The sequence below is a fragment of the Triticum aestivum genome, chromosome 7D (genome assembly GCF_018294505.1).
Source record: "Triticum aestivum cultivar Chinese Spring chromosome 7D, IWGSC CS RefSeq v2.1, whole genome shotgun sequence".
NCBI classification, from domain to species: domain Eukaryota; kingdom Viridiplantae; phylum Streptophyta; class Magnoliopsida; order Poales; family Poaceae; genus Triticum; species Triticum aestivum.
The window spans coordinates 581913380-581925095 of record NC_057814.1 but is presented as its reverse complement, the minus strand read 5'-3'; the positions used below and the strand labels follow the sequence as shown (position 1 = coordinate 581925095).

Below are 11716 nucleotides of genomic sequence, written 5' to 3'. Positions count from 1 at the left end.
ACAGATGTAATATGTTTTAGGTCAGGGAGTACATGAGACATAATCATGAGGATAGAAGTGGCCGCATGATCACGTATTGGAGAGCAATTTTAATAGACAGAAGTGGGAGAATTTTTTTGCACGTGCACTGGGAATACGGTAGAAGCAGTATTGTTTGCTTCAAAACAGAATAGTACACTGGCTAACTGGACTGGAGAACAATGAAAAATACGACTAACTAAGAGGCATCACTTACCACAACATTGTTACCTATATATTCCATAGCTATCTGAATATTGCATCCTCCTATATTCCTACGCATAACATTTCCTGTGCAAGTGCTCTTAGCATGTCAAGTTGCTTTCCTCCTTTACATCGTAGATAGTTTAGTTTCCCTGTAGCCGCCCACCATTTTATTTACAAGTAAGTTAATTAGCAACCAGATGTGTACTATCAACTTTCTTGCATATGTTCCTTCTTTAGCGATTAAACGTTGTGTCAATCATTGGTTGATCATCAAGTACAGGCCTATTTAGCTATGAGTCATTTTCCTCTTTTTGCAAGAAAAGAAAGAACAGATGCCTGCCTAGCGAACCGATGATGAGTTGCTTTGATTCTCTTGCTTTACTACAACCATTTGCCACCAGTTACGCATGCACTCTTCATTGCTTATCATCATCCTAATTATGATTTTTCTGTTCTTTTGCGAAAGAAATACATTTTACACTCCATGACATGATAATTAACTACCTCAAAAACATCTTCGAGTGTAATTCTCTTTTGATTTCATTTACAAGAGCATTTTACACTCAAGTTGCTTTCCACCTTCTGCTGTCCATTTCTCCTGTAAGCTTCCACCATCTTCACAACTGATGTCTGCATCCCTAATTGTAGTAGTATCATTTAGCGCGTGCGTGCATGTGTTTGTGTTCCATGCATCTTTAGGGGTTCAACTTGAAGGAAAAATCCACATAGTTGTGTCGGTCACTGGTTTGATCTTCGGCAAGCGAGTGCCGCCATGATGTCACTGTCAGTCCATTTCCTTCTTTTTTGCAAGAAAAGAAAGAATAGATGCGCGTTCAACTAATAAGTTGCTTTGATTCCATCGTTGAATTATTACTACGACCACTAACCGATCCGTCTTCGTCACCTATCATGCTCCTAAATTAGGCTCCGCTTGCTACTGCATTAGCTTTTTCCAGAAAGCAAATATGAAGTACGTTCTTGTACATTCTGCTTGATATAATACTAGTATCTATACTTCAACAAACATCTTTTGTACAGAACTATCAGTAGCAAAAACATTACTGTAACTGTGTAACGCTAGTAATGCTACACTTTTACGGATTGGAAGTTACGGACTGACGTGGCATCATCTGATTGAAAAGCACGGGGCCCACCCAGTTCGGGGTGGTGAGTGGGGAGAGGACACATGTTTCCTGTAGGCAATATGACAATCACCAAGCTGATTGTCAGTCTATTTTGAGGAGTACATCACTGTAAGTCATGGTAGGATTTCGTTATTACTACAGCATTGCAAATACACTGACACGAAGATTCTGCACTGACTAGGTACTGGTGCTATATAGCGGAGGATTTCGCCGAGCTTATTTGGACATGGTCAGGAGCACACCACAGTCCTGCTGTCTTCAGTTGTGTCATCTCTTGCTCTCTTCTTCTACTTTTATTCTCGCTGGCCTGATATACCGTCGTGTCCAGCTTCGATCCTCGGCAATCCTAGAGTTGGAGCATCTATCACCATGTCCAACTGCATGGACGTCTCGGCCACGCCGTCCCCGGAGCCGCCCCCGCCGACAGCGGCGCTGGACTACGACGTCGTGGTGATCCTGGCGGCGATGTTGTGTGCTCTGGTGTGCGCGCTGGGGCTCAACTCCGTGCTCCAGCAGTGCGTGGCGCGGTGCACCCGCCGCGCCGTGGCCGACCCCGTCGGATGGGTGGCGCACCGCCGCGCCAACGGCGGGCTCAAGCGCGAGGCCCTCGTCGCACTGCCCGTCGCCACCTACGCCGGCGAGAAGCAGCACGCGTCGGCCGGTGCCGGGTGCGCCATCTGCCTGTCGGACTTCAAGGACGGGGAGACCATCCGCGTGCTCCCAGTGTGCGGCCACCGGTTCCACGTGCCCTGCGTCGACAGGTGGCTCACCTCGCGCTGCTCGTGCCCGACGTGCCGGCGCCGCCTCTCGGCCGACCGCGCCGGCGCCGGAGAAGGGCACCGCCGAGACCTGCAAGTTCTGAACGCCGTGTGATATGATCGATTGGTTCGCCTCTTTTTGCTTCGCTTCAGAGTTCAGATCATTGTTCCGGCGTACTACTTTGTATGTCAGGTTCCGGCCATAGCGTGTTTGATGGTTTACTTTGCCAGCCATCCTGAGAGCTTTTTCATTTTATACAATAAACTGTTGACGTATAAATGTATTGCCTAGTCTCTTCCGTCAGATCGGTCTTTTGGTTGCATTGGCTAGAGCATGGACTTCTACATAAATGATCATTATGAGTTTTAACATTACTGTGTATTCTTTGACAACTCATCAATTTTAATTCCACATTTGCTATTCATCGCTTGCGTGAAATTCCAATCCACACCGTTCGATTTTGAGTGAAGCACCGAGGCAGAGACGGAGACGCCGGCTAGGCCGAGCCAGGAGTGACCCGGGGGGCTATTGGGGAGGCGGCGACGCGACGAAAGGGGCGGGGCGGCGAGCCGTGCGCAGCAGTGCCACCATTCGTGGGTGGTGGTGGTGGTGGGGTTGTTAGGCCGGCGGTCGTGGGAGGGTTCAAAACGAACACGAAAAACGGGGCAGGAGATGGTTAGGAGCCGTCAGATGTGAATAGTGCGGACCAGGAAATCTATTAAAACTTGCAACTGACAAACAGGTGACCTCTTATTACTTTGATTTTCAAATAGCACGCCAACAAGTAACAAGCCCTTGCCGACACCACCGTTGGTCCGCCCCACTTCCGGTGGCCATATGGGACTTGGAGGTGCAGCGGACACTGGTCCCCGCCCGTCGGGAGGAATCCTATGCTTCCTTTACTTAGTTTTAGTGTTTTGGCCGGGGTGGCGAGGCGGCCACAACGTTACAGAGTTACAATAATGTCATGTCGGGAGGAATACTATACTTCCTTTACTTAGTTTTAGTGCTTTGGTCAGGGTGGCGAGGCGACCCCAACGTTACAGAGTTACAATAATGTCCTCCCTGTCTATCCCTGCTTGGATCTTCTTGGATCAAGGCATTGGTGTCGGTAGATCTGCTTAGATCCGTCAGTGTTCGTCTCCGACGAATCCATCTGGATCCAACCGGCCCTTGTTTTCGCTCATGTATTTGAAGGTATGGCCCTTTTAATTTACTCTTCTCATCGTCGACAGCGCTTGCTATTCTGGTGTGCCGGTGCTTTGGAGCCTTAGCATGACGTTTTCTCACATGTCTACATAAAAGTTTTTTTGGCTCCGATGAGGGAAGGACGACGGCAGCGGCATACCTTCGGCTTGCTCGTGTATATAGTCGTCAATAGATGATTCATGGACCTAGTAATAATTTTTGTTATGCATGCAAATCTTTGCACTGCTGTTTGCATATTGTTAATAGATTAGAGGACTTCTTCGGAAGAAATTAACTTTAGTTCTTAGCCATGCATCCATTGTGTGAGTGCACGGGGAATGCGACATTGAATAACTAGCCGTGGAGATAGGAACAGGACAGGCAGTGAAGTCAGGGTCAGAACAGATGACACGGTAAAGTAGGAGAATTTGGATGTGATTCGCAGGGTTATCTTGTGGGCCGCCGTACGTGATGCCCCTCCACCGGAGAGCCCACTTGACGGCAAGGCAGGAATGGGATGTGACGAGGACGGCGACCCTGCCGGTCGCCGGAGTCGCTCAATCCGCATCCGAATTTGAAATCCAGAACACCTTTCCTGAATTGCTATCATAGCATTCGGATTAGAAATTCAGATACCTTTCCCGAGACATTGATCCTGCGTCCCCTCAACTACGTGTCGAAGTGCAACACAACAACTGCATGTCAAGAAGCGCAACACAACATTGTTGCAAAAACTTTAGACTGCAAACAAAAGTCATCATCATCATCATCAATTCCTATCTTCTCTGAAGGTGGAAACAAAACACGGATGCCACCACAGGGCCAAAGTAACAGCACTATGACTCGACGACGAGTCGGAGATTGGGTTTATTGTCCACCCACAACAGTTCAATTATGGGGTTTTACAGACCATCATGATCGTTCTGCAGCTTCAAGTCGACGCCGATTGATTTGATTGTTTTCATCGTACAGAATTATTATTATTCCAGGATACGAAAATGGCCATCAAAATTGCAGCCTTCACTTCCTACACTACGCGAGGAGACCTTCTGTGCTAAATCATATTGTGGCATCATCGTTAGGCGACAAGAACCATGTGCCCGATCAGATCCAGGACACGGTTGCTGGATCAAGAAAACATAACAGCATACTCAGGTAAACTGAAGATTCATGAGAAACTGTAGGCTTTGAGCTGGTTAAGTGGACATTTACCTATAGCCCCACTCGTTGTCGTACCAGGAGACGAGCTTCATGAAAGATGAACTTAGACCCATACCAGCATTGGCATCAAATATGCTTGACCTGCGGTATAGAGAGATTTAGCAACTCCTGAGTTCCCAGCAGCTCGTTACAATTTCATGGGAACAGATACAAATACTTACCTTGTGTCACCAACAAAGTCGTTTGAAACAACATCCTCATCTGTGTAGCCTAAAATACCTTTAAGCGGACCTTCTGATGCTTCCCTGAAAAAATGATTAAGCATTTTTTTCAGCGTTGGGTAAACATATTGTTGGACTGAGATTTTTTCACAGGATAACGCTAATACAAAGTTCAAGAAACAGCTGTGGCATATTTACACTCATTTATTTAGGAAAACAAATTGGCCTTAATTCACATCAAAATTTCAGCCAACGAACACTTGCCCTGTTTCTCTGTTTTTGTAAGCTGTGAGACCTACTTCTCCGTTACCATGATCAAACGGCACATATAGTATGTACATGGATTCAGTTGGTACCAGTGGAGGCACACCATTATATATTTCTTCCCAGGTGCTATTTCAATATTAACCTTCAACATCATGACAATTATTGTACCCTTAAGAAAAAGCATATTGTATCAACTTTGGTTTATAGAGTAACAAGCTACAGGAGTAATCCTATAAACAGTTACAACCAAAAGATCACATACTATACCAACAAAGAGAACTTGGAATAATAAAATTGACGAGAAGTGACTTGGTCAGAAAGAACAGAGCAAGGCACTGATGGAAAAGGGGGTGCAACCAGCAATCAGGAGCTAACAAATTGCGAGAATAACTGTTAGATTGGTGTACATACTTGATAGCTGCTTTCACATCTTCGTAGGAAGCGTCTTTCTCAAGTCGGCAGGTCAGATCAACAACGGATACGTTAGGTGTAGGAACCCGGAAGGCCATGCCAGTGAGCTTTCCATTTAAAGCTGGAAGGACCTTTCCAACAGCCTGATATCAAAGCAAGAAGTTCAACATAAGAAACCTGCAAAAACAAAAGATTTTGCTCTTTCTCATTGAGCAAATTATAAACCTTTGCTGCACCCGTAGAGCTAGGGATGATGTTTTGACCAGCACCACGTCCTCCCCTCCAGTCCTTCATCGAAGGACCATCAACAGTCTTTTGAGTGGCTGGACACATCAAATAAAATTATTACGTTACAGACAAATTACAACTTGGTATGTGAGCATTAGTGAACCTCTCAGCCCATGACAAGTATTAACAGGGAGAAAGAAAACCTGTTGTGGCATGGACAGTTGTCATTAGGCCTTCAAGAATGCCAAACTCCTCGTGGACAACCTGCAAACAATAAACATAAGAATCATCAAGAAGGCAGCTGGTGGCACTATTTTGCAAGAAATAAGACGGTATTATTATGTATATAATATGAAGTGATAAAGCGTATACCTTGGCAACAGGAGCAAGACAGTTGGTGGTACAACTAGCATTAGAGACGACATCCATGCTAGGGTTGTAATTCTTCTCATTTACTCCAACAACAAACATGGGAGCATCCGCTGACGGAGCCGATATCACCACTTTCTTTGCACCCCCCTGTTTAAGTGACACAATGGAATCTCAACATTTTTGTTGTATGTAAATGGAAATTTTCCAGGATATTACATATATAGTCCAAAAAATGAGAAGGTGACCTTCAAATGTGCTGAAGCTTTCTCAACTGTTGTAAAAACACCAGATGATTCAACAACATATTCAGCTCCAAAGTTACCCCAAGGGATATCTGAGGGGTCCCTGAAATTAAAAGTGAAAGCACATAAAACAAAGTTAGCAAACCAACAATGCGTTAGGGGAGATGGGACAAGCAACATTGCCACAAGATAAGAATACCAAAAGCAACGAGTTGATGAAAAACGCTTGCAAATTTCTAGGAACAACATGTACGCCATAATTTTACCCAAGTGAGCATTAATCAAATAATATATTGCCTTTTAATTTTTCAATGCTTATTATATGTACATCCATGTATGCAATACTACCAAACTGCAGATGAGCACTCAGCCACTTCCATAATAGGTGCCAAGCAACGCATATCCCTATTTCCAATTCATAAAGGTTTGATGATACATGAAAAGTATACTGAGAGTGTCCATGTATTCACAGTGAAAAGAACACTTGATATCTGAATCTGACACTTGCCAGCATTGGAGTTGATAAGAAAAGAGATATGTGACACCACCTAAGATAAAATTACAGGTAAGTAAATTAAGAAGATTTTTGTCCTGACTTGCTAGTGAAACTGTAAGGACAAAATGAATCATTGAGGAATCATTCATATAGAGAGCAATACTTACTAGAATACATAATTATATATTCAGCTAAACCTGGAGCATTCCTATAATCCTACTGTTACCTTTTGCTTGTAACTGAGACTTTCTTCCCATTAATCTCCAAGGTTGACTCGTCCAGAACTGCTATGGTTCCTTTGAATGGACCGTGTGTGGAATCATACTTAAACATGTAGGCCTAGAAAAGGACGAATACAGTGAATGAATCAAACGGGATCTTCAGATGAAATATGATGCACCTGATACAGCTTGAGATTTAAATCTGCTGAATGAAAGGAAATAACAAAGGTACAACAAGAACAGTAAACATGACAGTTTTCTAACTGAGGACTGCACCTAACAGATTATACGAGCATGAATGACACAAGCTGAGCTCCTATTTTTAGGCAAGATACATCCAACATATAATATACTCCCTCCGTCCCATAATATAAGACGTTTTTTGACACTACACTAGTATCAAAAAACGTCTTACATTATGGGACGGAGGGAGTAGCTCACACCATGGCTTGTGCAGTCCAAGTTTCCGTACAAATGAGCAACTAGGGCAACAAATAGAATATGGATGCAATCTTTTCAAGTTCCAGCATGTAATGAAGATCAAAAGATGGATGCTCGGTTCAAGCTTCATATATATGCAAGTCAGATAAGATCAAACAAAGCATCTCTCACTAAAGCAAGAAGCGTATAAAATTACAATGATGCATAATAGTTGTGTGTGTCGGTTCGTCCTGTTTCAAGAAATATCTCTACAGGAAACATATGGTGGTGGAATTGTGAATAGTTATTCAGAAGTACATTGAAGATCAGCACGTTCTCATCTAACAGCTCACTAAAAATATCATATGGAAGATCTGAAAAAGGGATCATTACTTCCTCATGTTTGAATATGCATATTGTTTCATGAAGAATCAAACGGTAAATCAAAAACAATAGTCCGGTCACTCATTATCTAACACAAGTAGGACACTGCCGGTATCGGGCATTTCAAAGCATTCCAGCAGATGTTCTGCAGCCTAAAAATGAATAATTTTGTGCTGATTTCTTACCATGTATTTAGCATCGATAAACGGATCATTGACGGCCACAACTTCAATATCATCTCTATCGATTGCAATTCGCAGAACTAACCTCCCAATCCGCCCAAAACCTGAAACAAAACACAAGTGTACCATTGTACTTTAAAGATAACCTACAACAAGAAAAAAACTGAACAAAGATTACAAAGTATAGCCCAACTATCCAAATGCACCTGACAAACATCTTAATGTGTCTTGACTAAATTAGAATAGTTTGGCAACGCCATTTCTTTTCCTATCTATTAAGGAACTCACCATTGATGCCGACCTTTGTCTTCTCCCCACTAGAAGATTCTATGGAAATTGAAAAGATAAAACTGTGTCAGACACAACTGCAGGCTGCACTGATCTCTACAGAGTACAGATGTTTCGTGCATTGAAGAACTTACGAGAGGAGGCAGGGGGCGCCTGTGTGGCGGTGGCTCTTACCGGCTCAATGCTTCTAGCACTGCAGTCGAAGAAACAAACACGGTGTTACAGGTAATATACAGAAGAAAAATGTTGTTTTACAGATAATATGCAATAACCATGACCATCAACTGTGGGTGCTTTAATGTGGTCAAACCACAAAGCAAGCTGAGATGTAGTACAATAGAAGATGCAAAAGACACAAGAACAAAATAAAATTTATTATATACTTAACACTAAATATCCACCAAGTTGTTGCTGTTTTCAGACTATTTGTTGGGATTATGCAGACTATTTGTTGAGATTATGATGATGTTTGGTGTGAACTTTGCACCGTGGCACCCCCAAGCCTGCGGTTCTAGGCCCGCAACTGCTGAGAATACCAGGAACCGATGTCACATTCCTCACAGGAAATTCGCAGGTTCCTCCAACTATCATGATCTTGGTCGTCCAATTTGCGCGATCCGGAAAACCACAGGCCAACAGCTATCTGAACACGCTGAATGAAAGAAGACGACTCACGGTGAGGAGGTAGCTCCGACGGAAGGGAAGCTGCAGGCAACCTTGCTCCTCACGCACGATGCCTGCGCCATAAGTATATCAGAAATTAGATCAACAGGGTAAACATTGACGGTGAACGAGTTTAAGTTGCACAGCTGAGCAGGTCTGTATTTGGACAAAAAAGCTGCTAAATCAAGATGAACCAATCTAGACCTGGATTCAGGGTAGCATGGATACATTCAGGAACTGAGGCTGCTAGAATGGGAGGATACGAATATAACCGATTGTACCAGGAAAAAGTTGGCGCAACAGAAGAAAAAAAATGCAGGCGGCCAACTTTCGCCGCACAAACTTGTACTTGCGCCATGGGTTCCATCAAACAGGACGAGGAAAGAGCCCTCGGAACAATCTACAGGTAACACGGGGGAGATCCGGGACGGAGGGGTCGTGGGACGATACCTTGATTGGGGCGGCGGCGCGGGATCCGGAGGCGGCCGGGGAGGCGGAGGCGCGGAGGGAGAGGGAGAGCGACGCCATGAGGTGCCGCCGGCGCCGGGAGAGCGGGCTGTGGTTGGACGGACGGAGGCGGAGAGGGAGAGGGGACGGCGGCGTGGGCGGGCGTTGTGCAGCGGGCGATCTCCCTCTTCTTCGCGTCTCGGTCTCGGTCTCGGTCCCGAGGGCGGAGTTGTTTATGAGCTTTTATTATTCGAGTCCTTTTCTCGAGGGACCTCCTCTGCTTCTCTCTCTCTTTGCTTTTTTTGTCCCGAGGATCCTCCCCTCCTCTGCTTCTGCCTCTCGCCCGCTTCGCCACCTTCCAACGCAGATTATGACAAACATCATCAAACATTCAAAGTGTCATCCAGTAGAACAATGGTTCTTTTGGAAACTCCCTGAAAAAAAGAGGATCTGATATAAATTCTACGGAAAGTTTTGTTTGGTTTGAAGTTTCTTTATGCGCGAGTACTCGAATCGGTATCTATATTTGGATGTCGTTTTGAGGCGCCATTTGACTTGATCAACATAACCCCCCAGCTCCTAACCGTCGAACCATGGTTTGTTCTCATCAGTCGATATCTTCAAAATTCTCAGTTCTAAAATAGCATTCATCGTGAATTAAACAATCGGAAGAATTTAACCACAAGCTAGCATTAGCTCGAGTTCTAGAAAGTAAAAAAAGGAAAAGGAAGCGAGTCACGAGAGCAACCGGGAGAAGGCGGGAAGGAGCTGATGATGTCGGTGACACCGGTTTTCCTCACCTTTGGCGAACGGTTTGGCACCAAACATTGGAGGAAACCAAGGATAAGTGTTTGAGGAGCGTGGCTTATGTTCTTTCTATGTGTCATTGGCAGCGATGTCTTGACGATGCATATCGCGTCACACAATATAAAGAGTCCCATTGTTCTATCCCTTTTGACGTTGTGGCGTTTTGCTCAAACTGATCATCGGCTCTCGTCTCGACGAATGATACTTCAGTCTTTCCTAAGAGTGGTGGCAGTGCTAGGTTATCCAGCTAATTGATCGTTAGTTCTACTCTTTTTATGCTTGTGGTCTTTCTTCTACGGTAGCAGGGGAACCAAGCAGCAATTTGTACAACCTGCATCGCAAGTAAACCTGAGCATAGCCTGGGTCGGGCCAAGCTTACTAAAGCCATGAAATAATGGAGCGGAAGAATAGTTTTCATACTTGTAATTTAGTTTTTGAACGTAGGAACTTTAATTTTGAAGCACATATCTCGCCGAGTTTGCTTGTAATTTGGCTACAGATTGTCATGTTTGGCTGCGAGCTCCCCATGACCCAAACCTTGTACCTATAAACATTGTTTTGAATCAATAAAGAGTTAGAGATTTCTCAAAAAAAAAAGTTGATTTTTTAGCCACGAAAAAGAATTGGTGCATTGAAATCTATTATTGCACTTAATTTCTGAATAAACTACTCGCTCGGGCTTTGAGGGCGGATGGGGGCAAATGGGTGTCTGGGCAATTCTGAAATATATGGAGAGAGAGACAAATCAAAAAACAGTTTTTTTGCAAGGAGAATCCCGTCCTTTTAGTTTTATCACCATGGGTCCTATTATTCATGTCTGTATTAGTTTCTTCGATTTGATGTGTGTCCAATCAATTAATAAAATCAGCTTGTTTACTCGGAGACAATGACCAAAAGAGGGCTGCTATATGTACGATCAAATTTCATACGATTATGCGTACGAGCAGACTGTTCTGGTGTAGTGGGCCCAAACGTTGGGAACGGGCCTGTGTCTTGTCGTACAAAATCGTATGAGAAAAATATCGTACGCAAGGCAGTTTCGTGACAAAAAACCGTCAAGGCAGTTTCGTGATAAAAACCGTCCATTGAAGGGCACCAGAGACAGGACCAGTGGACCAATGCGTGGCACATCAAGTTCTTATGACCGATTTTGCCCAACAGTACAAATATGGCTGGAATAACAAGTGTAGCATTGGGGAAGAACAGCAAAAGGGTTGGCGCTCTTTTTGTTTGTTTATCAAAAAATGTTGGCAATGTGAAACGATCGATTGGTGCTGATGAACTGTGGCGTGCGTATCTGCGGTTGGTTTGTCGGGTTACGGGCAGATGGAGTGACGCTGCGTTCGGTGCGTCCGCCGGGAAGCAAGCTGGCCCCAGGGTCTCGGAGGAGGCGCGCTCGGCCCTGCGAATATGCCAACTCGCGTGCAGACAACTCCACCCCAGGATTCCAGGAATCGGATCCGTTTGGGGTAGGCAGATGGACAGGAGTCGGTCTCGGTCTCTCGGATGCATTTTTGGGTTCCATGCGCCCTCACCAACCCCCGTGCACCTGTACCCCATCAAATGCAAATCGGTGTGCGCAGTGTGCG

The 11716-nt window shown here is 44.6% G+C and overlaps 2 protein-coding genes across 3 annotated transcripts; one reads left to right on the top strand and one right to left on the bottom strand.

Moving 5' to 3' along the window:
• The first annotated feature begins 215 nt into the window (after positions 1-215).
• On the top strand, positions 216-2451 carry LOC123165674 (RING-H2 finger protein ATL73). 2 transcript variants are annotated; one of them, XM_044583363.1, is made up of 3 exons: positions 216-1478; positions 1552-1599; positions 1699-2451. In XM_044583363.1, exon 3 carries the CDS (start codon positions 1740-1742, stop codon positions 2241-2243), a length of 504 nt encoding a protein of 167 aa, XP_044439298.1. In that variant the 5' UTR covers positions 216-1478; positions 1552-1599; positions 1699-1739; the 3' UTR covers positions 2244-2451. The 2 variants fall into 2 exon arrangements, with proteins under 2 accessions (XP_044439298.1, XP_044439297.1); XM_044583362.1 differs by having other exon boundaries at positions 1552-2451.
• Positions 2452-4017: 1566 nt separating this feature from the next.
• On the bottom strand, positions 4018-9618 carry LOC123165673 (glyceraldehyde-3-phosphate dehydrogenase GAPCP2, chloroplastic). The gene is made up of 14 exons (XM_044583360.1): positions 9324-9618; positions 8886-8947; positions 8345-8403; positions 8211-8249; positions 7926-8026; positions 6942-7054; positions 6223-6322; positions 5978-6124; positions 5809-5869; positions 5603-5700; positions 5378-5520; positions 4700-4783; positions 4530-4619; positions 4018-4441 (listed from the first exon to the last, which is right to left on the bottom strand). Exons 1-14 carry the CDS (start codon positions 9399-9401, stop codon positions 4396-4398), a joined length of 1221 nt encoding a protein of 406 aa, XP_044439295.1. The 5' UTR covers positions 9402-9618; the 3' UTR covers positions 4018-4395.
• Positions 9619-11716: the final 2098 nt, after the last annotated feature.